Source organism: Vicugna pacos, chromosome 28 (genome assembly GCF_048564905.1).
Source record: "Vicugna pacos chromosome 28, VicPac4, whole genome shotgun sequence".
Classification (NCBI taxonomy): Eukaryota; Metazoa; Chordata; class Mammalia; order Artiodactyla; family Camelidae; genus Vicugna; species Vicugna pacos.
Genome location: NC_133014.1, coordinates 13,132,933 through 13,160,460, shown reverse-complemented (window position 1 = coordinate 13,160,460; position 27,528 = coordinate 13,132,933). Strand labels below are relative to the sequence as shown.

The window sequence follows — 27,528 nt, the reverse complement described above, 5'->3', positions numbered from 1 at the left end:
TGCATTTCCACCTAGAACTGGCTGGGAAGCAACACGCAGAGGGAGAAGCACTTGTGTCTCTGATTCGGTTAAGTCTGACACACCCTGCGATAGTCATCAAGCACCTCTCAAATGATGTACTGGGCCAGGGGCTGTGGGGACCCACGGCACGAATGAGTTTTGGTTCCTGGGCCATGAAGCTTCAGGGGAGATGACGGAGGATCCGTGAGTCTTGAGTATGAGCAGGGATGTCCATGGGGCAGCAGAGTGTGTGCATGACTTGCAGGAGGGACTGAGTCAAGGGCGGGAGGGGTTAGGAAGCCATTGAAGGTCAAGAGATGGAAAAAATACTGGGGCAGCCCATGAACAGGACATAGCCAGCAAACAGTGAGGAAGAGGGTGAAGCGAAATGTTTCTTGAGGTTTTGACCTGGGAGAACACAAGAGGATGGTGGGTCTGGGTGAGAAGCATTTGGAAAGAAAACAGTAGTGTGTCTTTGGACATGTTGACTTTAGGTTTTGTGTGTAGACCTCTTCTGCCTCCTGAGGATATGGCCCATAATTTGCTGTAGCCTCTGGGGGCCCCTCAAATGTCCCTTATTTATATAATCTTTGCCACAGAGTACCTATGCTATTTGCTTAATAGTTTTCTTTGAATTGACTCACTTTATGTCTACTTTTAGAAGATGGAACTTTATTGAAAGTAGCCTTGTCTAAGAAACCAGTTTTATAAATATATAGATACACTAATGCCTATTAAAATGAATATTTTAAATACTAAAAAAAAGCTGTTATTTAATAGATGGGCAGCTACTGAATGTTGTTTTAGAGATGGGAACTGGGGATGAGGTGCAACACCCGTTTATGAAGTGGGAGGCGGAGGCATGAGTCCGGTGGTGTGATAATGCGTATAAAATATCTACATGCAGTTCACGCGCTGTCAGGGTTAATTTCTTAGCCCTTCCGCCATCCTGTCCTGATTTCCCGCAGCCTCGCTTCCCTGTAAATGCACAGGCCTTTTGTGGTTCCCTCTGAGTGAGTAACCCAATGTGCGTGCACACGCATTTGCACACACACCAGGATACTAGGATGCAGGACCCTAGGCTTCCGGCTCCCCAGTCAGGAGTGATGGTCGCGTGTAGAGGTGGCTGGCGTGGCCTTATCCTCAGCACCCTCTCTCACCGGTGGGTCCGAGATCTCTCGCAGAACTGCCCACCGACTGAGGGCCCTCCTCAGACGTTTCCCCTTTCCTGGTGCCCGGGACTTGTTGATTTTGGCCAGCCGCAGAGGGGCCCTGGAGAGAGGCACGGGGAGGCAGCTCCAGGCCGCCTGGCTGTTCTTTTGTGTTGTGTGTTTCACTGGCCCGAGATAAGCGCTTCCTGTTCCCCATTGATTATCCACAGATCTGCTTCCTTTCTCCTCAATACCTGGGATGCCTTCCAGCTTCTCCTCCCACAGGGAAAATCCATCAGCTTCAGAGTTCCCAGGCCTGCTCTTGGTCAATGGGCTTTGCAGTCGTTCCTGGTTTTGCTATGGAGTGGCGTTCTGTGTGGCTCCCTCCCCTCTGTCTAGGAACTTAGCTCCTCATTGTGTGCCAGCAGGAGGGAAATGTTCCTGAGGCCTGGCCTCACCTCTCTTTCTCACCAGCCGGAATTTCTGTATCTACCCGCAGGCTTGAGTCAGAGAGAACAAACAGACTGCACCTCACAGATCAGTGGTAACCTGCTTGGTGTACTGGGTTGAGGGTTCTGAAGTCTTAGCCAGCACTAATTGAGAATAGTGCCACGATCTATTAGCAGTGTCTGCCACGGGTCCACGAGGGGCAGCACCCAGGCACCGTATGTGCCATCCCAAGATTCCAAGACGAAACTGAAGCTTCTGGAAGACAAAGAGCATCCCTTGGACCCTGTGGGTCATACCGTGAAAGTCCAAAGCCCCGTGTTCTCATGCCAACTGGAACATCAACTAGTTGAAGACCTTGGGCAAATCCAGGAGATTCCAGCAGGCTCAGTTTCCCCATTTTTAAAATCAGGGTGGTAATAGCTGCTTTGTCCATAGCTAGGGGTCAGTAAGATCAAATGAGATCAGTAATTTAAGATGGTTTCAAAAGTAAAAATGACCACAGAAGTGGATGTTGCCTGCATGGCCCAGCTCAGAGGCCACCTCCTCTATGAAGTGTTCTAGTTTTCCCACGAGAATCCTGCCCACCGCGGTCCCTCTCTTCTCTGGACCTGTCATTTGCTGACTTACATTCTACATTATTTATACACCTTAAAAAAAATATACCCCCTGTGGCATATCATGCACATAAACAGCCACCTGATAGAGGAGATACCCATTAAACGTTTATGGCGTGCTCTGCACAGAGCTTTCACTGCATCTCAGTTATTTTAGAAGTCTAAGTAGGCAGTTCTGTAAGAATGGGAAGCCACCTGCGAGCTCTCAGTAGTGTGGTTTTATGTTTCAGAAAGATGTTTCTGGAGGTGAGTGAAGGGCAGCCTGGAAGAGATGGGGAGAGAGACAGAAGCAGTGGGGACACTGTGGAAGAGGATTTGGGACCCCGTAATCTCCTTCCACCACCCTGTTCTTTGATCTGGACAGCAGACATTTTGTCAGTCTGAGGCAAAATGACCTGCAGCCCATTCCCCAGCCCCTTCGAACCGAGTTGCCATCCCCAGGGGCCTCCTGGATGGAGAGTCTGGAGCAGACACAGGAGCCAGGAGACCAGAGGCGGGCACTGCAGTGGCCCAGCCTTGAAGTAGGGAGGGCCTGGATCGCTAGAGTTTAGAAAGATGCCTAGAATCCATGGAACTTGGTGGCTCACAGGAGGGAAGGGAGGTGGCTAAAGACATTAAGGTGGTGCACTTTGAGGTTTCTAGTTGGGGAAACCGAAGGCATGGGTTTGGGAGATGAAAATAATGCATCTAGGGGTGATGTTATTTTATTTTATTTTATTTTTTAATTTTGTGTAGGAGAGGTAATTAGGTTTACTTACTTGTTTTTAGAGGCGGTGCTGGGGATTGAACCCAGGGCCATGTGCATGCTAAGCACGCGCTCCACCACCTGAGCTATACCCTCCCCCACTTAGGGTTTCTATCACTTTAATAGCTTTGCCTCCTGTTGGGACAGTACGTTATATGGTCATTGTAAAAATTTCAAATGAAGAAGAAAAGCGCAAAGAAGTAAGAAAATTGCCCGCACTCTGCCATTCACCAGAAACTAACACAACACTGTAAATCACCTAGACTTCGATTATCCCCCCCCCAAAAAAATTGCTCAAAATGCTGAAACCCAGTGTAAACATTTTGGTGACTAGCTTTCTGGGGTCCGTAACTGGCTTTTCTCACTGAACGGCTTGTCCAAGACATTTATGTGGGTCAGTAAATGTGGATCAACCAGAGGGCACACAGAGCCTGGAACCCAGGCGAGACGGTGTTGGGGGAGGGCTTCTGGGCAGCAAACGTGTTTCCCCAGAGCCACCAAGGAAGATGAGGCCCGTGAGATGCCCATAGGATTTGGCAGATAAAACGCCAGCTGCCTTTATTTTCTTTCTCAAGTCGTGGGAGGCAGCAGAGTGACTGGAACAGCAGCCAGGCTGTAAAGTGAGGAGGGGGCAGGTGGGAGGTGGGGAGGAAGAGCAAACCTGGACGCAGCGACCTGGGCAGGGGAGGAGGGGGAAGCAGAACGTGGTTGTGCACCAGCCGCCCTGCTCACCAGCCCTGAGCAGCAGCGTCCTGGGCTCCCCTCTGTCTCCGCCCGGAGGCGCACCCCGCAGCCCGTGCCCTCGGCTCCCACCAGATCGGCCCCCTCCCCACCCGGTGAAGGTGCCACAGAGGTTGCACAGTCCGCCATCACTAAGAGGATCCCCAGAGACCCCCTCCTGTGTCTCTCCCACACCTGCCTCTACACCTGCACACTTCAGACTCACTCCCACCCTTTCCCTGACCCCCGCCCCCACCCCAGATTGTAAGCCCTCTCCCTGCTGACCACACACAGCTTTATTCTGTCCTTCCAATCAGTACCTGTGCACGTGACATGTGTTCCCAGCCTCACTTCCACCTAGAAGACTGCGGACCAAAACTACAGTGAGTTACTGTTTCTCACCTGTCTGTCTGGCAGAGGTCGTTAAGCTTAGTAACACTGTGTGGACAAGGGTTTGGGGAAATGAGCTGTCTCGCGGGCTGCTGCCTCCAGTGCAGACTGAGAGGCAGTTGGTCACACTTCTCAGAAAATCTCAACGTGCGTACCTTTGACCTACCGATTCCGTCGCGACTGGAGATGGATCCCACAGCTGTATTCAGACACGAGCAAAGTGATGAGGGTGGATGTTCGTTGCAGCAAAAGTCTGGAAGCACCCGTCCGTCTGTGACCACGCGGCTTTATTTAACAGTCGGCGGCACCTCCAGGTTGCGGATCCTGAGGGGCCGTTACCGGGGCAGGCGGCTGTCTGGGTGCCGATGTGGGATGCGCTCGAACACGTTGCTCAGGGAACAAGGTGGGAGGCGTGGGTGTGGCCAGAGCACCACAGAAAGCTGTACGTGGGCAGAGGCCGCCGCGGGGCCAGGACAGACGCTCGGCCCTGACCGCAGGGGCGCGTGGTCAGTATGCACTAGACGTGGCCACAGCAAGGCAGCAAGAGGAGTGGGGTCAGGCAGGGCTCTGCCCGGAGAAGGGGGCGCCAGGGTCCAAGGTCAGTTCCCGCGAAGAAGCTTCTCTGTGGTGTGTCCATTGTCGGGCAGCGAGCACAGAAACTGCCCGGGGCCCAGGAAGCCCGAGGTCAAAGCCAGTGCAGGGCTCAGGAGGCGTGAGGCTCTGGGCTTCAAAAATGAGGGCCCAAAAGCAGTTTATTTGACTTTCTCGGCAAGCCCAGGTCTCTGCCCCAGAGGTCCCCTTATCACAGAGTAGCTGTACCCAGAGCTCTGGAGACAGAGTTCCCCTGCCCCTTCTGAAAGGGCACATGGCGGCCAGTGCCCTGCCAAGTGTCTAGCGCTCCCTTAAGACCACTTCAGCCAAGGACCCTGGGTGTCAGCCTCCCAGCCATCTGTGAACACAGCCAGCAGTCCCAGCGAGTCGGGGCAGACCTGAGACCCTGCGGGCTCCTGCCCCAGGCAGTGGTGTCGCCCCTGCCAGCCACTCCCCAGCCGGTTAGAAGCATCTCTTTCCAGCACTGCCGTCGGCAACTCATCGTGGGAGCTTGCGGTCAGCCAGGGTGGGGATACCGGCAAACCCTGCAAAGCAGGGCTTATCTTTTTGTTTCTGCTTCGAGAGCCAGTTGTTGAACATTCATCCATATGGGACGTCTCCCCACGAAGCACCCGGAGATGAGTGAGGGGCCCGACTCCGGTGATCAGCTCTTCCCCGTCCCTGGGTAAAGTGCAGGCGATGGGCACATCGAACAAAAGTAACTAGTGACTAAAGACGTATTTCCCAAGAGCTGCTGGTCCTTTCCCAAGTGACTGACTGCCCCTCTAGGTAAAAAAGCCGTCCGGGTAGTAGGTGCTGTTAGTCCCCCGTTACAGGTGAGAACACAGGCGTTCCGAAAGGGGAGGCAGCCCCCTCAGGTCCCCAGCTTGTGTGTGGTGATCAGCCAGGACTCCTGGTTCTGTTCACTGAGCACCCGGACCCAGTCTCCACTCCCAGGCACCTGCTGTGCTTTAGACGGACCTGCACTGGATTTTCCTCCCATAGGAGGCCGTCTGGTCCAGGTCCCTGCCTTCAGGCTGATGAAGTCAACTTCATTTTAAAGGTGAGACAGAATCTCGTCCAGAGGTTAGGAAGAGCCTGGAACCCTGGCCTCTGGCATCTCGGGTGCTCTGTCTCTCCACCACTGGAAACTGGCCTCTGAGGGGAGCCAGCTTTTAAAAACAAGCCTCTCATCAAACCTGGTGGGCAAAATGGCCAGATTCTCTGAATTGGGGGGGGAAGGGCACCGTTCGAGGCCAACCAGCGTAGAATAGGAGGTTACAGGGAAAAGGGCAGGAATGGGCACTTGCGGGGGAGCTGAAGCCCGCGCGCCCGCTCTCGCCGCAGAGCTTACTCTTCCGTCGGGACGTATCCTCGGAGCCCGTCTGCTCCCAGTGCTCGGACGGTCTGCAGAAATATCTGTTGACAAAACTGCTGTGACAGGTGCTAGAGAGAGAAGGTTCACTTTGTTGGTTTAAAGCACTTCAGAAAGGTCGTTCTAAGCAACTTTTCCAAGGGAAACTGTGCCTGGCATATCAAGTGGAAAGAGCCGCTTATGTTAGGGCTTCCTGGGTTTATTAATTGGATGTCTTTGCCGCAACTCACCCTTCGGCAAAGCCTCGAGAAGGAACCGAACCAAACCTTGCACACTTGAGCGAAACAGAGGGCGTTTGTGTTTGCAATTTAGTGCCATTCACAAAACTAAGCAAATGCAGAAACTACTCCTCTTTAGGAAAGGAAATAAGGGGTAAGAGTGGAAACCTGGTTGGGTTTTTTGTTTGTTTGTTTTGGTGAGGGGAGGTAATTAGGTTCATTTATTTATCCTTGGAGGAGGTGCGGGGGACTGAACCCAGGACCTCATGCATGCCAAGCAGGTGATCTACCACTGAGCTGCGCCGTCCTTCCTACACCTTGTTTTATACTTTTGCTCCTGGAATTTTGTCTGATCCATCGTGTTCGGGAACCAGGTCTTCTGGTACTTCCGTTTTCTCTTCTTCGGTGACTCCTGAAAGCTAAACGTTTGTTTCCACTTGGGAAAGCTGTTCTGTCTCCTCACTAATGAGTTCATTGCTCAGTTTTGAAATTTAGATAAACTTAATGTCCATTTTGATAGATGGTATTGGACCTTAAATAGGCCTCCAGGAACTGGCAGGGTCGGGTGTCACAGCCTGCAGGCTACATTTCCAGATTCTTGGCAACACTAAGCCAACTGATGTGAGAACCAATCGCTCAAGAGTGAAGGGGGCTCCGTTACATTATGTGCGACTCGTGTTGCTAAAGGATCCAGGAAGAGGCTGGAGAGCCCAGTGTTCCAGATGTGGGAGCTGGGGCTTACGAGGCTGGCAGCTCGCGGAAGCTCGAGTTGGGCAGGGTCTGGACGTCATGAAATCTGGCTTCTGGGCAAGGGACTGGGGCTGCAGACGTGACCGTTGTGGAGTTTCCAGTCCCAAGGACAGACAGAATTTGCAAATGGCTGCCAACAGCAGCATGCTGAGTGCCAGAGGGGAAGTGACTGACTCTCGTGGGCACCTGGAAAAGGCTCGTCTGGGCAGGGGACCTTGATGCTGGGTTTTGAAGAAGACAATAGAGATTCCCACGTGTAAAGGACACAGCAGGCTGGGGACCAGCTGAGCAACACGGCACTTTCAGAGTCTATTAAGAACTTTAGTGTGGCTGGTTTTGCGGGGGGAGAGCGGGGTGCAGGAACCCTGAGGGTTGAAACCAGAAGGATAGTTGGCTGTAGATTGCCGGTGAGTGTCCCCTGACCCAGCAGCCGATCAGGGAAGGCATTTCAGCAGGGATGGGATCTAATGGGTTGATTTTTAGACATCTAAACTCTTGTAGACTCTAGGAAACCATTGCAGTCATCCCGATAAATGATTTTGTCCCCAGTTGTGGCGGAGTGGAGAGTAATGAAAAAATGATAGATTGTTCACGTTTTTCATTTATAGTATGACTCTTGATGTTAAAAAAAAATCACCTTTAAAAGGAGATGGAGAACGTTTGCACAGCGTCCTTGTCGCTGTGTGGTGGCTGGTCTTCTGCCTGCAGGATCAGGTTTCTAGCCTGCGCTCCTGGGTGGCTGAGCCGTACCATCTCCTGGAAGGGAGGCCTGGGAAGGGCTCTTCTCTGTTAAAGGGGCCCCACCTCTGGCATCCCAGAGTCTCCGTTCACCACTGCGGACCAGAAGGGCAAGAAAGACTGGTCACCTAAACTGGTAAGCTGCTTCTATGAAGCACAAACACCACGAGACAGGAAAGCCAGAGAAAGGAGCCCTTTCTTTCTGCACCAGGCTGTGCCTCCCGCCCAGAAGCAGCAGAAGGGATTCTGTGGAATGCTGTGTTCTCACCTGCGAAGCTTCTGGAGAGAACTTGCTTCTTGGCTCCCAGCTGTAGGGCGCCCCCCTCTGGGGACACTGCAGTTGGTTGCGTAACAGGAAGCCTTTTGCTTCCTCTCTTGCCTGGGCCCTGCTTAAAGGGTCTTCTGTGAGAACGTGTGACTGGGGAGAATGTGGGCGTTCCCAAGAGTCCCGTGGAGTCCTGTCCACGCCAAAGCAAGCTTGGAACAGGGGGGCCTGGCTGGGGGAGGGGGCGCCCCGACCTTCTGGGAGGCGGAGGGTTAATCTCCGTAGCTCATTGGCAGTGGTGCCTCTGCACGGGGCATGCTGGGATTTCCTCCCAGCTGTTTTACATCATGAAGATTTGTATGTTGGGGAAATTCCAGGGCACAGCTGCAGTTAATCTGCTGCAGGCTCCACGCTAAGCAGGATTCGGTGGGCCCCGGGCTCCGCCTCCCCGCAGGAAGGGAGCTCTGGCGCTCCGGGGAGAGACCCTTCAGAGGGACCCTTCCCTGGGCCGAGCTGAGCGGAAACAGCCCACCTGGCCGAGTGACTTCCTCCCCCACCAAGGAGGGTGCTGGGGAGGGGCCCAAGATGCAGAAAGGGGCCTTAAACGAGCAGCGGCATCCCTTGTAAGTAATAAGGCCAACATAACAGGGATGCAACATTTGATAAAGACGTCACCCCCAAAAAGAAAGCTTTCTCACTCTGACTTAGGGATGAGTGCAAATCTTAAAACACCCGTGGCTAGCATTCCACGACGTGGTACAAGCGTGGACACGCCACCACGCACCCGGTGAGCACAAGAGCGCGTCCGTGTAAGAAAACCCGTTACTACGTCTATGTTTCATAACTGAGTCAAGTACGAGAAACCGCACGGCTGTTCTGATAGATTCTAAGAATTCAGCAACTACCCCAGTGATGACGATTTAAAAAGAGGAATAGAACCCTCCTTCCTTAACAAGGTAAAGGCAGGGTCCAAGGCACAGCCTCACTCTACTTAACTGTGAACCACAATAGCAGAATTGCCCCAAGTGGGTTCCACGGAACCCCCCCAACAAAGAGTTCCCCAGATTCAGTAAGGTTGGGAAATTGCCTATCTGGCCCGTCTCCGAGAGTCACCGCACGCAGCAGCAGGTTCAGTAGCGTTTGCACATCGCGGGTTCGCAGTACTCACCATTTGAGTTTGGTTTTGTCTTTCTGAGTTTTGAATAGTGGAAGAGAGTGCTTGTCCCGTAAGTGGTGGCTGTGGCTGTTGCATAGCCGTCGGTGTGCTGCCGGCACACAGGCCCCATGTGGTCCATTCCGAAGAGCATCCCCCAGGAGGGAGGTGGTTGGACCAGCTTCTCTACGTGCTGAAGTCTGGCCATGATACACTGGTCAGGAGCCAGTGTGGCCAGTTGGATGGAGCCTTGCCTGGGCTTGGAGAAAGCAGCAGTTTTCATTTGCCCACATGCCATCACTGTGCAGAGTTTAGGCTCAGCCATACATCTCTTAATCCCCAAGAACACGCTCCCCGCCAATGAGCGATTAGCCCCATGGGACTGGCCTCACAAGAGAATTATAGCCAGGAAAGATTTATTTCCACTCAACGCTGGGCTGAGCCTGACCTGGGAATTCAGAACTGCACAGCCACCTCCAAATTTCTGGTGATGAGGTTGGGCAGGGTGACAAGGGGTGTTGCTGGCTCCCTCTGCCTGAGGTCGTGGTTCTGAGAAGCTTAGCTGTCCCTTTAGAACGCTCTTTTCCTCCGAATTCTAGAGGCATCCCCTGGCTAAGCTGCAGAGGCTCTGACTCTTCCCCCACCCTTACCCCCACCACTTGTTTCAAATTTTTTTTTTTTAAAAAGAGGCAGAAAAGTGGAAAGGGGAAATTGACAGTCTTCCTTTCCCCTCCCTCCTGGAATGAAGCCCCCTCTGAACACCCACGTGTCACCACCCCGTAACCCCCATGATGGGCTGGAAGATGCAGGCTATTTCCAGAACCACCTCTCTACGCTTGTCTGACTTACCTGGAAGGAGCCAGACTCCGTGGTGGCCAGGGCTGAAGATTTTCACCCACCCTTCAAGCTCCCGGGTTTCAGTGAAAGTCAGTGAATGAGAGTGGATTCCAAGGAGAGCAGAGGCCAGTGCGGTTCCTCCCACCAGAAGCCCAGACATCCTGGTAGCAGGTGAAACGCTAACCACACGACAGGCAGTCACGAATAGTGGCTACTGCCGACAGCCCTTACTGTGCGTGTGTGTGTGTTTCTAAGTATGTTTGTACCTTGATCGCCTCGGGACCAAGCAGATGGACGACCCTCATGCATCTCATAGTGTAATGGGTACCAGCTCCTCAACCACGGAGCAGCGGTTCTCATGAAGGGGCCGGTTTTATCCCTCCAGGAGACATTTGGTAAAGTCTGGAGACCTTTTTGGTTATCACAACTGGGCAGGAGAGTGAGGGCTATTGGCATTTAGTAGGTAGAAGCTAGGAATGCTGCTAAACATCCCAAAATACACAGGACATCCCCACAACAAAGAATTATCTGGCCCATAAACGCTGGAGAGCGTGTGGAGAAGGGACCCTCCTGCACTGCTGGTGGGAATGTAAAATTGGTGCAGCCACTGTGGAGAACAGCATGGAGGTCCCTTAAAAAACTAAAATGGACTTACCATGTGATCCAGCAATCCCACTCCTGGACATATATTGGGAGGAAACTCTCAACAAGAGACATGCACCCCAGTGTTCACAGCAGCACTGTTTCCAATAGCCAAGACATGGAAGCGACCTAAATGTCCATCGACAGATGACTGGATAAAGAAGTTGTGGGGTGTGTGCGTATATAGATAAATGGACTACTACTCAGCCATAAAAAAGAATGAAACAATACCATTTGCAGCAACATGCATGGACCTACAGATTCTCATTCTAAGTGAAGTAAGCCAGAAAGAAAAAAGACAAATACCATATAGTACCACTTATATGTGGAATCTTTTTTTTAAAAAAATGACACAAATGAACTTACTTACAAAACAGAAAAAGACTCACAGACATAGAAAACGAACTTATGGTTACCAGGAGGGACAGGGGAGGGTGGAAAGATGAACTGGAAGTTTGGGATGTGCAGTTCCTGACCGCTATGTATAGAACAGATCAACAACGAGGTCCTGCTGTACACAGCACAGGGAACTATCCTCTGTGTCTTGTAGTAACCTGTAATGAAAAAGAATATGAAAAAGAAACAGACTTCTCTAGCCCCAAATGTCAGTAGTGCCAGGGCGGAGAAGCCCTGTGCTGGAGTCCTACGAGCCTGCTGTTCCTAACAACCTGGGGGTCGGCTGTGTATTCTTAAAGAGCCAAGCTCCACACTGTCCCAAACTAGGATGCAGGTAGATTCCTTTGGGTCACCCCAACATTGACCCAAGAACACCTCTGGTAAGCAAGAAGAGTCAAGTGTGTTCGGCATGGGTCTTTGTAACTCTAAAGAGGGAATCGGATGCGGGTAGAGTTGATGGATTTTAGGAACCCTTATTGTGTTTCATGTTGGGGGGTGTAAATTTGGGCCAGTTCTCTTTGGCACTGGTTATTTGTGACTGCAGAGAAGCAAATTCCACTTGCATGGAAGCTCCAGCCACCTCCAGGGCCCCCCAGGAGAACGCTGCTGTGTGTGTATATTCATTCAGCTTCCGGGTGGCCAGCCCCGAGTGAGGCAGAAAAGGAGAGAGAAAAAGCCATCAGAGCAAAGAAAAGGCTGCGGGTGGGGGTGGGGGTGGAGGGTGGCGTGGAATGTTCAGGAAGGCGATGCTATGAAAAGCCTTCTGACTCATATTGCGGTGAAGAGTGGGGTGTGAAGGCAGGAGGCCTTAGCTCCAGCTCCTCATAGAGTGGGCAGGTCATTTACCCTGAATCTGCCTCCACTAGCGCCTCTGAAAATTGGGACGGTCACTCCAACCTGCCGTGGCAGCGTTGCGCTGAAGCTTAAACTGGGTTTAACGATACCAGTGTTTGTCCGGTGCTGTTAACCTGCCACAGGCGTTTAAATCCCAGTCAGTTCATCTAGGAAGCGTGGGCTCTGGGAAGGGAAATGGATAAGTAGGAGGGTGAAGGAAGGAAGCAGTCAGCAGAGGACGGGGACAGAGGTGACACTCAGTGGGGGGGGGGGCAGGGTACCGGGGGCCCGGAGTGGAACTGTCCTTGTTCAAGGGCCCCCGCGAAGGCCCTCTGTCTTTCCCACCTCCCAGGCCTCCCACAGCCGGGCCAGCTCACCCCGTCCCGCTGCTCTCTGTGCCCCTCGCCGGCCCTTGGCAGGTGTGCCCTCGGATTACTGTTCCTGCCTGTGGACACCCTTTTTGAAAGCCCCGCTCCTGCCCCCTCAGTCAATTTTTGTGGCTGATGAAGAGCAAAGGGGCACCGCCCACCTTCCTTTTCTGATCCTGTGCACAGACCTCAAGGCCAAATCATGATTTCCACCACCCTTACCGCCCCCCCATCCCCACCCAAATTGAATGACCAGAGCAAGAGATTATTCAAGGACTTCCTTCTGTCTCCCTGTGAAATTCTTCCTGGAGCCACCACTTCCCCTGAGAGCGTTAATTTTCAGAGGAGCCTCAAAAATTCTGCAAAGAGGCTGCATCTCTGGTCTGCTGCCCCAGAAGCACCGTGTCAGTGCTGACAGAGCCGACACGGTGTGTTTTGCTCCTGGCAAAGACTCGTGGTTCACTTACGAAAATAAAAGCTGCTGTTTTTCAAGTGTCTTCCACCTGCAAAGCACTCACTGTGTTCAGTCCTTGACGTTGTCCCCAATCCTTCCAACAACCTGTAGAGTTAGTGATAAGAGTCTTGCTTTATGGATGAAGAAACAGAGACTCAGAGTTGTTAAGACACTTATCCAGGGTCACACAGCCTACCTTGGCAGAGTGAGGACCCGAACCCATGAGCACTCGACCCCCAGGCCCAGGCGGCTCACCCGGGGCCTCTCACTGTCTCTCCACCCTCTCTCTCCCAGCCTTTTGCCCGAGACTGGTTTGGGTTTTCTGCAGCGATACTTGGGAGAGGGCAGGTACCAGGTAATTTTTTTCAAGGTTTGAGAAACACTGTCACGAAGTAAAGATCCACAGCCTTGAATATGGACAGTTATTGCCCATGACCCTGCAAGTGTCAAGCAGGTGGTTTTTATTCATTCACTCACTAGAAATTTCTGGAGAGGCTGTTGCCTGGGGGCGGGCGCTGTGTGTGAAGCTATAAGAGATGGCAATGAACAGGCGGGGTCACCATATGGGAGTCCTGGATCCCTGGATGAGCCCCGCTTGTAATGCAACCAGAGCAGGGGTCTTGGCCCTCCCCAGCAGGGTCTTTGAACACTTTGATCGGCTCTGCTGTCATGTGTGTCCCCAAAGTGACGAAGGGGCTGGTGGCGGTAGAGGTCATAGATGCACGCCCTACCCTGTTCTGATCACTTGGGCGTTGACCCCGTGAGGAGCGTGCAGTTAAAACGAGCTGCGTGTTCCCACCTGTGGAGCACCCCCCTGCACACCTGGGGTGTCACGAGGCCTCCTCTAACCAGCCGCTTTGTTTTCTGTCCCTGTGCAGTACCTGCAGATGAAATGGCCCCTCCTCGATGTCCCCGCCAGCGCCACAGTCAAGGACACCAGATCGCCGTCCCCCGCACACTTGGTAAGTCTGTTTTGCCTGAAGGCGCCGCAGTGGCACCCTCGCCGGCCTCGTCCCATGTCATGCCTCCCCTCACCTTCCCAGAGGCCTAGCGGTGTTGCCGCGGGTGTGTGAGCTATACGGCCCGGGGTGAGGCATGCAGCTGCTGCCTGTGCACGGCCTTACCACTGCCACCTCAGCACACACCGCCCGGGATGCTGTGGATGGGAGATGCCAGCCCTGACCCTGGCTGGTGACCCCGGTCCTTCCCCGCCGTCCATCCGCCCCGGGCAGCTGTGTTCTCCTTTCTCTCCTGTTGGAGCTCGCTCAGCATGGCCTCTGCTTCCCCCTCGTAGCTGCAAGGCAGCAGTTGAAGAGGCTCTCCTGTACAGGATGTTACAGGAGTGGTTAATTAAAACCCGTGCAAACAGAAATCCCAGCGGGCAACATGCCGCCAAGGAAGGTCTGGAGGGTCCTGGGAAGAGGGGCGGTGGGATCTGACAGGCCTCCTCGCCTCCGGGGCTTCCAATGGACTGAAACTGGACTGAAATTGATATGATAGGAGACGTGCCCGGGACCCCGCGTTCCTCCGTCCTGGACTTTTCTTAGGAGCTTGGGGCCGGCTCCCCACAAGCGCATATCCCACCAGCTAACTGGTATTGTCCTTTGCGCAGTGGGTCTCAGAACCAAAGAGGGTGCAGCCAGAAGGAACCCCAGCTGGCGTGACCTATCCATTTCACAGACAGGGAGCTCCTGGGAGACCTGATGCTTCTTAAACATTATGGAAAATTTTGGTGGTTCCCTTCACACACATTCCCCTTTCCACCACACTGGGTTGTTTGAAAGCAAATCCCAGACATTATTTCCTCTCGTTTCAGGACGTTTTAAGATATCCAATAGTCCTTTTCATTACAAGTTTAGAGTCCAGGTGAGGAGAAGGAAGTTCTGTGCAAATAAGTAACGGCACAGTGAGCCTGCAGGATTTCCAGTCATGAGAGCAGCTTACGGTGACAGAGCCCTCGATGGTTGTCAAAGCAATGCCACATGTAGTTCTCAGGTGACCAGCACAGCCATCTGCTGGGGAGACAGGTGGGGACTGAGTGAGCAGCAGGGCCAGCCGTCCAGTGCAGGCTGCCCTGAGGGGTTCTGTGGTGAGCATCCTGTTGAACAAGCACCCCAGGGGGCAGGCGGGGGCGGTACCTCTGGCCCTCCTGACTCCAGAATGGCCGTGGATGGCCGGGTGCAAGGCGTTGGTGCCCTCTAGTGGTCAGTCACGGTGGAGGACTTGGCCACCCTGCCACAAAGCTGGCTTGTCCCCTCCCAGCACAGCTGTCTCTCTTTAACTGTTTCAAGTCTTTGCTTGCCCACCACTCATCCTGTAGCGTCCCCTAGCCCACCCCAGCAGACCCTGCATCTCTTCTTGCTTCCTTCCACATGCTGTCTCTCTACGTATCATCCAAAATCTCCATCTACGTTTCGAGGAAGTGAGTTCCCTTTAAAACTAGCACATATACTCTAAGTTTCCCAGAGTAATCCATCTCTGAAAAACCAAATGAAAAGCCTTCGTCCCGCCCTCCTCCTCCTGTGATACATTATCCTATTTCCCTTCCAACGTTCACCACCCAGTTTCACACAAGGACTAGAATGTCCACCCACCCATCCCTGAATCATTTATTCTTCCAGTTCATTCGCCATCTAATACCTGAGCCCAGTCATTTGCCCTACTTCTTCTCAACCCTCTGGTTCTTAGAATTCTCCTTTCCTTGGCTCTGGGAGACCGTATTAATATACATTATCAAGTTTTTCTTTTCCTTCTAGACTCTTTTCCTCAAATAAATCAGCTACTCATCCTCATTTATGATCTCAGTGGAAATGACATGAAACATACACAGAAGCCCTGAGCTGTCCACAAGGTTCTGTGCCCATAGCTCCCACTGCCAAGCAAACCCCCAGCTGTTGCAGGTGTGTGTTGTGCGGATGCTGGCCCAGCACCGTGATGGAGCAGGGACTCCTTGTTTCTCTGAGAGTGGAGAAGCAGGAACAGTGGATACATTACATTGTAGAAAGCACAATGGATGCTTGTCTAGTAAGTATCATAGTCTGTACTCTAGTATAATAGAAAAGCAGACACTGGCCTTAGAAGCTTAAAGGACGTTTATGGGAGAAAACCTTAAGTAGCTTGAAATTCTGTACACCATCTTCAATTTTTGAGTCAGAGCTTCTCATTCTGACTTCTGAGATAAATAACACGTATTGGCAGGAGCCAAACCTCAGATGCCTGGTGAGGATGCTCCGCGTGCGGGAGGTTGCGTCTTACAGCGGGTTTCAGCCCCAGCTCCACCTCTTCCCACTTGTGCGGCTTCAGGAGATGGCGTCGTCTCTCCTTGCCTCGGTTTCCTCACCTATAAAACGGGAATTAGAAGAGGACGTGGCCTCCGAGATGTGAGAAAATGGGCCCGTGCATTGTGATGCGTCTAGAACAGTGCTCACTTGCCCGAAGTGAGCCTCCGTAACTGTTAGCTTGCTCCAACCTTCCTGCCATCACCACCCCTAGCACTGCTATCATCATTAAGAGATGGAAAGAACAATTAAAGTACTGTTTAATCAGCAGGTGAAGAGGTGATGAGGGCCTGATTTAGGTGCCAGGTCAAACAGGCGCATTGCAAAGTAATAGAGATAATGAGCTGTAAAATCTGGCATCTAATCTGCCCAGGATATGATTTAACTGGTCTGGGGCAGGGCTGTTTGTTTTTTAAGCACCCCAGGAGATTCTAAGGGGCAGCCAGAGCTGAGAATCACTGCCCTCACTGCAAATCAGAGGCAGAAGCGAGGGAGCCAGGGATCATCCCGGTTTCCTAGATGCTGGGTTCTCTAGGCTGGAGGCAGGAGCAGGTAAGCAGGTGACTGGAAGTAGTCAGAGGTTTGGACACTGGCTTTTTTTCTTAGAAAAATGGAAACACTTGATTATGAAATTCCTTTTGGGCATCATGAGCAAACTATTTTAAGATGAGGTTTGCCCTGGGAGAAGGGCAAATGAAGGAAACAGCCTGCATGCTTGCAGAGATGTGAGTCATGTGGAAGCTGCCTGTCAGGGAAATGTGTATAAACAAGCCGTAACTGGGCCGGGGCCGGGATGGAGTTAAGTGTTATTGCCGCTTGAATTTTTATGCCTTCAAAACAAGCTCTAAAAAGTAAGTAGCAGTGATGTTTCTCATGTCGGTATCTGTAGTGTCTGATCACTGCACGGAGACTGCGATCCAGATCCCTCCCCCTGGCCCCTGTCATTCCCCGCACCTGCCCCCTGGAAGGCTGTGCCCAACCACACAAAACAAATATATGCACTTCCAGAGTTTAACTGGCTGGAAGATAGGAATCTTGTCTGTTTTGTTCACCTTTGTTTATTTCACACCTGTCCGAGTGCCGGGCCCAGAATAGGCTCAAAGGAGCATTTGTGAATGGACGGAGGATCAGTGATCTGGGGATCCGCTTCTGAGCCCCTCTGCCCCTGAGTCCAGTTCCTCTCCTCATTCAGGAGCTTTAATTAAATGAAATCATTTTTTGAAATCAGAAAAGAACGCTTGGGAAAATGCCAAAGCCCACAGAAGAAACCCTGTACTCCCACAGCCGCCAAACGTTTTGTTAATGTAGCATTTTGGTCTCGTTTCTGTGTGTGTCCCCCTGTAACTTGCTTTCTAGATAATGGCTGAGGTGCTTCCTTTGATCAGGTGAACACCCTGTTTTAGCCTTAAGCTTTGGGCTGCGCTCGGAGCTTCGTGTCCAAGCCAGGGCCTGGAAGCCCTCCTAAAGGGTGGCGGTCTCACCGCTGCGGCTTTGAGCTGAGAAGCCTGACTTTCCCAACATGCCAGTTCCCGAGTAAAAACATTCATCGAGGTTTCCTTTTTTAAATGGTAGTTTCTCCATCGTCCCACCAGTGGTCCCGTGTAGACCCCAAAACCCATTACGCAGTCTGTGGCTGCTCTGTACCGACTTCCAGTACTGGTTCCAATTCTTATTACACAGTAGTCACTTTGTATTTGGATATGAGTTTAAACTTCTAGAAAAATTGCAAGACTGATACAAGGAACTCCCATATACTCTTTATCCAGATTCAGAAAATTTGCCCCAGTCTTTGTCTCTCTCTCTCTCACTGTATGTGTGTATATACACACACGTATATATGAGGGTTTTTTTTTTAACAATTTGTCAGTAAGTTGGAGACATTGTGACCCTATACCCCCAAATGCTTTAGATGTATTTCTTATTTTTTTTTCTTTTTTTAATGGAAGTGCTGGGGATTGAACCTAGGGCTTCATGCATACTAAGCATGCGCTCTACTACTGAGCTATACCCTACCCCTCCAGATGTATTTCTTAAGATCAAAGGTAATATCTTACAATGACTGCAGTACAGGTATCAAAATCAATTATTATCTAAATCCACATATATGTTCCAATTTTGGTAATTGTCCCAGTAATGTCTGTTAAGCGGGGTGTGTTTCCTTGGCCCAGAGTGCAACCCAGGATCACACATTACATTTAGTTGTCATGTCCTTTAAGTCTCCTTTAGTCTCACGGACTTGCTCAGCCTTTGTCTTTTCCTGACCATGACATCTCTGGAGAAGCACAGACCAGCTGTTTTGTAGAATGTCCCTCAGTTTGGGTTTGTCCAAGGTTTCCTCGTGACTGATTTCGGGTGGTGTGTTTTTGGCAAGGACACCATCACACTGATGGGTCCCTCTCCCTGCATCACATCGGGGGACAGGCCTGCGATGTCCATTTGTCCCAGTGTCAGTGATGCTGGCTTCGATCATTTGGTTCAGGGGGTGTCTGACGTGTTTCCTCTGAAGTTACTCCTTCCCTTTGTAAGTAATCAGCGCTCTGTAGGGAGAGGCTTTGAAGCTACGTAAATGCCCAGTTTCTCATCAGACTTTCGCGCACTCTCCATGGCAGGCATTGACGATCATGTCATTCATTCATTAGTTTCTGCTACTGAGATTTAGCTTCGGGGAATCCTTCCTCATATCTCCCAGCTCATTAATCTGAATTAAGAGCAGAATGCACATCGTGACAAGTCAAATCTGTGCATTGAAGACACAGATGGAAAGGATGATGATGGAGAGAGGAGAGAAACTGAAAAACCAGTCCACAGACAGTGTTCCTGAAGAAGAGACCACAGCCAATGGGAAGAAAGACAACGGACAGTAAGAGAAGAAAGTGGAACTGGGCTTTGAAAACAAAACTTGCGTGTATAGCTTGAAAGAGCTCACTTGGATTTTACAAAGTAAATGAAAGTTGACATTCACCTAAACACATCCTGGCAACAATCTGAATTGCGAGGGTTAAAAACATTTTTTTCCTACAAGCATCTAATGCAGTGGTGGGGGGAAGACTGGTGTGAAAGGACCAAAAATAAAAATAATCTCAGGGCTCTCTTTTGCGTCTTTCATGCCAGCAAACAGCAGAAAAGGGGGCATTTTGATAAAGGAAGATGTATCCCAAGAGGTTTGTGCCTCGTCCAGTCTGCGAAGACCTCAGAAATGGGCCACTGCTTCCAAGAAGGACCTGGGCATTTTCTCTTGCCGCTGCCCTCCAGAGGCCCTGGATTTACCATGACATCTTTCAGAGCCTGCAGTGCCCTGCTTTTTAGGATGACAGAATTGGCGAAGAGCTTACATTTTGCCTTTAAAGTGATATTAATTAGAGACGGGTGTGCGTGGCACACACAGAGGGAGACTTGGGTTTTTTCCCCGGTTTTAATTAAGTTCCTATTTGCCCCTGCTTCTGTTCCATGTAAACCCACCGCTGTGAGGGGACTCACATTTTAGGAACAATTTCAGTTTCCTTCCCAAGTCCTATGTTTAAGTATAGTCTCTTGAAAACAGTTCTGGGCCCCAAAAGAGAAGGTTTCCTCAGTCAGTAAGCAGACTATTGACTGTGGCTACAGGATGTTTCTTAAATACTTAAAATCAGGTATGCTTAGCGACCCAGTGCAACTCTGAGGATCTTTCCTGGGCAGCCCTTGGCTGCTCTGTGACTGCTTTGTGTGTGATAAGCACAGAGTTTGGGCTTCTCTTTGCCTGAAACCTTACTATCCTTCCTATCTCTGAAGTTGGGATCAGGAGGAGAAGATAGTGAGTGAACACTAGGAGGCGGGGGCTCTGTGAAGGCCTCAAACCAGCTACTGAGAGAAGCAGCCGGACAGGAGCGGCAGGGCCATGTGGAGGGATGGTTTGCAGAGAAGTGGCTGGTCTGTCTGGGGTGGAGCTCTGTGGTGTGCCTTTACTTAGAGCTTGGAAGTAAGTCATGAACAGTAAGAGAGAGGATGCACTGCTTACTTTGGACCAGAAATTTCAAGGAGAACTTTGGTTTGGCCCAACTCTAGAAACAGACTGAAATAGATGAGAAACACTTGAGCTAGGAAGGGGTCGGGTCTGTGTGACTGGACGGAAGGATTCAGATCCAAAGTGGCTCTGAGATGCTCTTCTTTGGGTAAAGCTGGATGCGGCTACTTTGCCAAGGGAACACCTGTGCCCTGGTTTGCAATGACCTTTGTACCGAACAGGGGGTTACCTGCTGAGAGGTGTTCAGTGGTTCCCAGCATTCCTACCCCTGGCCTGGGCTTATGCTCCGGACATCCTGCCCCCAGGGGCAGCCAAGGAGCCAAGAAGCGGGAACTTTTCTTGAGACGCCACCTCCAAGGAGAGCTTTCCCTGGGTCAGCCCCAGGGGCCAGATCTTCCCAGCCTGACCAAGGAAACGTTCACCTTCCTTTCTCTTTCTGTGAACCCGCCACCTTCCCATCCATCTTCTGGACAATGATGCCTCCTAATGGGAACCAGTAATGCCTCACAGAATGTTTAAGTGAGGACACCTGCATTTTCAAATATAATTCACATTTCCCTTCTTTGTGCTTAACTCTGCCACCCGTTCGGTGCTGTTTGCCAGTTTCTGATGAAGCCAAATGCAACAGCACATGACCAGTCATGGTTTCATAATGCTAGTATTTTAAGATGACTATATGTGCATGTACCAAACCATCACACAGGACACGTGAAATATATTACAGTCTTACTTGTTGATTATACCTCAACAAAGCCAAAAGAAATTAATTTTTAAAAGATGGTTCTAAATGACGTAAATAAAAAACAGATGCACAAGAGGCCTGAATGAACGGAGATGTGCCAAATGATGGTAATGACTGGGTTGAGCTAGTGTCGTTTTTTTCTAAATGTTTTAAAGTATAATTTGTATTTCTTTCTTAGGGGATTTGTATTTATCATAAGTATATTTTATACTTATTATAAATAAATTTTATATTTATCATATGTATATTTTTAAGTAGGTAATAATTAAAGTTGGAAAATACAGAAAGAGAAACAAGAAAAACAAAAGGCACCATAGTTCCACCACTCAGACATACCTACTGTTGACATTTTGGTGTGCTTCTGATCTTTTTTTTTAAATCATAGAGTTTATGTGTTTTTTAAAAATTATAATCATTCTGTGTAATTCTTTTATCACTTACCATTACTTTAGTAATGATTCTATTGCTTTTATGGTACTGAAAATCACCCTTTAGACAAAGCTGTTTCTAAGAAAGCTTGATGCATCAAGATCCTAGAAATCTGACCCTAAAATATTTTTTAATACTCTTATTTGTGTATGTGCATGCACGTAGAGGCCTCTTCAAAAGCCAGTTAAGGGAACAGGTGAAAACAGTAAGAAGAAAATAATTCTAGAATTTCTCATGCAACGTCAGATGAGCCCAAAGAGGGAGGTGATAGGAAGTTGTACAATGGGAGGTACCAGCAGGGCTCGGCCGAGTGCCAGCGCCACCTAGTGGTCATGGTCAATTCTAAGTTCTTTTTTTTTTTTTTTTTACATTTTTTACTGATTTATAATCGTTTTACAATGTTGTGTCAAATTCCAGTGTAGAGCACAATTTTTCAGTTATACATGAACACATATATAGTCATTGTCACATTTTCTTCTCTGTGAGCTACCATAAGATCTTGTGTATATTTCCCTGTGCTGTACAGTATAATCTTGTTTATCTATTCTACAATTTTGAAATCCCGTCTACCCCTTCCCACCCTCCGCCCCCTTGGCAACCACAAGTTTGTATCCTATGTCTATGAGTCTATTTCTGTTTTGTATTTATGCTTTTTTATTTTTGTTTTTGTCTTTTACATTCCACATATGAGCGATCTCATATGGTATTTTTCTCTCTCTTTCTGGCTTACTTCACTTAGAATGACATTCTCCAGGAGCATCCATGTTGCTACAAATGGCGTTATGTTGTCAGTTTTTATGGCTGCATAGTATTCCATTGTATAAATATACCACATCTTCTTTATCCAGTCATCTGTTGATGGACATTTAGGCTGTTTCCATGTCTTGGCTATTGTAAATAGTGCTGCTATGAACATTGGGGTGCAGGTGTCATCCTGAAGTAGGGTTCCTTCTGGATATAAGCCCAGGAGTGGGATGACTGGGTCATATGGTAAGTCTATTCCTAGTCTTTTGAGGAATCTCCATACTGTTTTCCATCAATTCTAAGTTCTTAAGCGTCTGAATTGTTGACCTCACATCTGTGGGTCTGGTTTCTGGACCCCTGGGCTCTGGACGCCTGGGCTCGTTGCCTGCTCCAATACTCTGCCTCTCATCTCTGCTTAGCCTGCTAAAATGGAGCCAGGCTACCATCAGCACACGAATACCTAGGAGATGTGCAGACTGTAGCTTGCATGATGAGCACCAAAGGGGCAACTGAGTAAAAGGAAAAAAGGGCTCAGGGAATCAGTGCAATTAAACATTCAGCCAGGAAGACAGCAGTTTGGAATTCTGGCCCCTGACATGCCTCCAAATCATTGTTTCTTTTTACAAATTTCTTTTTAAATAAATCTCTTCTCCATTTGTAACTCATTTACCTCATTATCCAATCCCCCCCGCCAAAAAAGTATCTTCAGTCCTTTCTCTGACAGATATGTTGTGATTAGACTGTTGGGAAGGGCGCCAGTGCTGGGAAAACACTATGGAAGGGCTGATATGAATCCATGTCTGCACCTACTGGCTGTGTGTCCCAGGCTGTCACTTAATCGTCCCAAGCTCTGTTTCCTTGTTTGTCAAATGAAGCTAATCGTAGCTTTGCTAGGTTATAATAAGGATTGTAGCCATTTTTCAAAATTAATAAAAAGCCTTATTGTTAAGTCAGAATAGGTTAAAACAGTTTAAAAAATTAATTCAGTTTACTAATTTCCAGGACACGCAGGTTTTTCCCCTTTTTAACGTTTGTGAAATCAGGAAGGGTCAATGACCTGCTAGTGTTTTTTGCTTTCTTAACAGTTATATAAAATAATGGCATTCCTTAGGTTCAGGGGTATTTTAAATGAAATGTAGTCATTAGGTCAGCAGAGCGTTTGAAACACTCCAGGGAGAGCTGTTTCAGGTGCTCTTGGTGGTGTCTGCAAAGCCTGAACGTGACAGCTGGTCACGTGAGGTCTGATGGTGCCCGTTCCCTCGCTGCTCTGGTCCCAGCCTCAGACCTGCACCCGGGAGCTGCTATGTCTGCGAAGCATATCTGGAGAGCATGTGTTGGACCTTTCGCTGGGGTTACCCAGAGCACGGTTTACAATTCGGCAGCCCGCAGCACCCCACAGTATACATGCAGTCAATAGTGGTGGGTCGTTTCTGAAGCAGGTATGTAGGAGGGTGGGTGGAATCCCTCCTCTGATCCTGCTGTGTAGATGGCTGCTTTCTCGCAAGGACTCTGTGAGGACTGAACGGGATGCTGCGTGGAAAATACTTGGCATGCACGCGACTCAGTAAACAACCGCAGGTTTTACAGGCAGACCTCGTTCTACCACTCTTCGCTTTACTGCATTTCTCCGATAATTGTATTTTTTTACGGATTGAAGGTTTATGGCAACCCTGTGTCGACCAAGTCTGTCGGCCCTATTTTTCCAACAGCATTTGCTCAGTTTGCATCCCTGTGTCACATTTTGGCAATTCTTACAGTATATCAAACTTTTTCATGATTATTATGTTTGTTGTGGTGATCTGTGGTCCCGTGATCTTTGATGTTACTATTGCAAAAGAGATTACAACGCGCTGAAGGCTCAGGTGATGGTTAGCACCTTTTAACAATAAAGTATTTTTTAGTTAGGGTATGTAGATTGCTTTAGGCAGAATGTCAGTGCACCCGTAACAGATGACAGTGTAGTGTCAACATAACTTTTTTTTTAACGTAACTTTTATATGTGCTGGGGAGCCAAAAAATTCATGTGATTTGTTCGCGTTATTGCTGTGCCCTGGACCCGAGCCCGCAGTATCTGCAGGCTCTGCCGGTACTTTCCATCTCCTTGGCAACCGTCCTTAGCCTTCCTCTCTGTCTTCCAGTCGAATAAAGTTCCTGTTGTTCAGCACCCGCATCACATGCACCCGTTGACACCTCTCATCACCTACAGCAATGACCACTTCTCCCCCGGCTCCCCTCCCGCACACCTGTCCCCAGAGATCGATCCAAAGACAGGTGAGTCGGCTGTGGCCCAGGCTGGGCCTGGCCCAGAGCTTGAGAGGGGGCAGGCTTCCTTCTCCATCTCAGCCCTGGAATCAGGCAGACCTGGGTTCAAACCATGTCTCCGACTCACAAGAGTCTGTAACCTTGCCCACTAACTTTAGCCTTTTCAGTTTTCTCAGCTGTCCCTTACCTGTCCCGTCTATGTAGGGTCACTGTGAGGATAAGGAAGAGAAATGAGATAACCCCTGGGGCCTGGTCCCACAGCACGCATTTGGTGCTGTTCGGCCGCTGTTTCTCTCACTTTAGGTTCTCAACGCTTTAGGAGTGGGATGAGCTGGAAGGGAAAAAACATCTCCTTTTTCATTGACTTTGAAGTCCAGCCCAGCTGCAGGCTGTGCCTCCCTAAACCCAGACCTGTGCCCTAAACCGAACATCCTCAAGTACACTCGGTCCAGCCAGGTGCATATGTATAGCTACAAAGCAGTAAGGCTGAGCTGGCTTCTTTTTTCCACTTGCCCAAACTGTCCATCCCAGAGGGAGCCACAGTGTTTATCAATTCCCACCAAGTTGCCATGGCTCAAAGCATCTTCGGAGCCCCTCTTTAGAGAAAGCATAGTTCCTACCAGTTACAGATAATGAGGAGGACAAATGTGGATGGGAGATCCAAAGTCTATTTTTCCGTGAACAAGGTGGGTTTTCTAGCTGACGACTCTGGGGATATCTTGGGTCTCTCAGTCCAAGATTGCTGCCTGTCTCTTAAACGACTCCTATGTAAGTAGCTGGGAGTTGCTGGTGTAAGGTGTTCAGGTAGAGCCAGGGAACCATCTGACATATCTCTCTTTGGAAGCAGGAATCCCTCGGCCCCCTCACCCATCTGAGCTGTCGCCATATTACCCACTGTCTCCCGGAGCTGTCGGACAAATCCCCCATCCCCTCGGCTGGCTCGTCCCACAGTAAGGAAACTTACAGCCTTTCTTAGCCTCCCTCCTTCCCTATGCTGAGCTCTGCCTTCCGGACCTCCAGCCTGCCCTGGGGTCCCACAGGCGCCCTTTCATCAAAGCCGGGGACGGACCTCCCTGCCCTCCCCAGGGCAGCTTCCTCCCAACTCCTACTTCCTGCCTTTTACTTAATCATCCTTTCTTCCCAACCCCCCTCCTTCCCTGCCTTGGATGTTCCCATTTTAGCCAATCTGCTGACCGGATTTCCTTGCTCCTGGTCCCTGTAGGCAAGGACAGCCCATGTACTCCCTTCCTCCCGGTGGCTTCCGGCACCCCTACCCTGCCCTTGCCATGAACGCCTCGATGTCCAGGTGAGTCCTGGGGCTGGGGCTGTGAGCATGAAATGGCAGCGTTGGGGATGGTCGTCTATTAGCATTCGTGCCAGTTGTGACCGTTACACAGCCTTCTCTGGGCAGGGGCTCACCTTCCGTCCTTCCCCACCTCTCTGACGAGGCACCTCCTCACGCCCCTGGTGGGGACGGAGACCACAGGCTCAGCTCGCTCGTGCCTGCCTCTCTGAGAGAAGAATGGCAAAGCCCTCGCACCCAGCCCTTCTGCACCCAGTCCCCCCGTGGGCTGGGCTCTGTGGCCCTGAGCATTTTGTGTGCATCACACTGAAGCCAGAGACTGGGAGAGGATTAACTGTTCCTGAAATGACGTCAGGACAGGGGACAGTGTGGGGATTCTGTCTCAGGGGCCGATCTACCTGGCAACAGCACCTCCAGTGACAAAGGCCACGCATCGCACAGCACAGGCCCTTCCTTGCCCTCCGTGTGCCCTGGCCGCTGACCCGCTGCACTTTCTTGTTTTTTTTCTAGGAGGGGGAAGTATTAGGTTTGTTTGTTTGTTTAATGGAGGTACTGGGGGTTGAACCAAAGGACCTCATGCATGCTAAGCACCCCTGAGCTACACCCTCCCACCTCCGCCACACCTTTTCTCTGTGTTTTTTGTCCTACCTGCTTTCTGCACCAGATGGAGGAATCTTGTGCGTTTGTGGGGGCGGGGAGGTTAGTCGGTGTCCCAAACTGGGTTCTGCCGCGGTCAGTGCGTGGCCTTCCATGCCCCAGCTCCGCCCCAGCAGGGGTGTCTACTGGTGGGTGACAGGCTGCAGCCTGACTCCGTCTGTTGTCTTTGTTTCCACCTGGCACGCAGCCTGGTTTCCAGTCGGTTCTCCCCTCACATGGTGGCTCCGGCCCATCCTGGTCTGCCCACCTCAGGGATCCCCCACCCCGCCATCGTCTCCCCCATCGTGAAGCAGGAACCGGCGCCCCCCAGCCTGAGCCCGGCAGTGAGCGCGTGAGTCCCGGGCAGCCGGGATGGGGGTGAGGGGTGAGGGGGAATTCAGCAGGGGGCCCGGCAGCCTCCCTCGGCCGCATCCTCTCCCTTGGGACTTGTTCCCTTTGACCCTCGGGGTTCCCCTCCTCTGAGACACCGCACAGCCTTTCTCATGTTAAGGAATGTTTTACGATCAGGATTTTGAGACTGAAAGGGAACCTGAGGGAGTGTGTAGCTTCCTCCCCTCCACCCCCCATATACTTGACAGCTGCAAGGCCCAGAAAGGAACAGTTTCCCAGGGCCGTGTGGATGACCAGTGGCAGAGCCGAGACCAGCACTGAGGCCGTGCTTTGTCCACTATGCCATGAGACGGCAGGAGAGCCAAAGTCAGTGCCTCGTGGCCAAGGAGACCCCCGTCTTGTTTCTGCCTGAAGTGCCCTGCCCCCTTCCTCCTCCCCACCTGGGGCCGGTGCATCCCAGATCTCACCACCCCGTTCTCCTTTGTCAGGAGATTGTCTTTTCCTAGAATGAGGCCTGAGGGCAGTCAGAGGCTGGGAACCGGATCCTCAGGCCCTGAAATCTCGGGGCCACCTGAATCGCATCCAAGCGGCTCATCTCCCTCCCCCTGCCCCCAGCCATCCCCTCCGCCTCCGTGGAAGGTGCCGGAAGGTGCCGGCCAACCCATGCTAACCCCCAGCCTTGTGACTTCCCAGGAAATCGCCAGTCCCAGTGAAAAAAGAGGAAGAAAAGAAACCCCACGTGAAGAAGCCTCTTAATGCCTTCATGTTGTACATGAAGGAGATGAGGGCCAAGGTGGTGGCCGAGTGCACCCTGAAGGAGAGTGCGGCCATCAACCAGATCCTGGGGAGAAAGGTAAAGTCCGTCCTTGCGCTCCGGGCCGCGCGGCTCGGCATCCCCCGTGCTCACCGCTCCCGGCCGTCCCCGGCCCTCTCTCCCGCAGTGGCACAACCTGTCCCGAGAAGAGCAGGCCAAGTACTACGAACTGGCCCGGAAGGAGCGGCAGCTTCACTCACAGCTCTACCCGACCTGGTCAGCCCGGGACAACTACGTACGTGATGCCCACTCGGACCCCAGGATCAGCTTCTGCCAGA

At 50.9% G+C, this 27,528-nt stretch overlaps 1 protein-coding gene across 1 annotated transcript in view; it reads left to right on the top strand.

Moving 5' to 3' along the window:
* The window catches only part of TCF7L1 (transcription factor 7 like 1), a 143,035-nt gene that overhangs the window by 113,049 nt on the left and 2,458 nt on the right, over positions 1-27,528 (top strand). Inside the window, exons 4-10 of the mRNA XM_072951552.1 lie at positions 13,570-13,653; positions 24,023-24,155; positions 24,994-25,096; positions 25,369-25,452; positions 26,294-26,437; positions 27,130-27,289; positions 27,378-27,485. Of these exons, the coding sequence (XP_072807653.1) occupies positions 13,570-13,653; positions 24,023-24,155; positions 24,994-25,096; positions 25,369-25,452; positions 26,294-26,437; positions 27,130-27,289; positions 27,378-27,485 (816 nt within the window). The remainder of the gene's footprint in view (positions 1-13,569; positions 13,654-24,022; positions 24,156-24,993; positions 25,097-25,368; positions 25,453-26,293; positions 26,438-27,129; positions 27,290-27,377; positions 27,486-27,528) is intronic.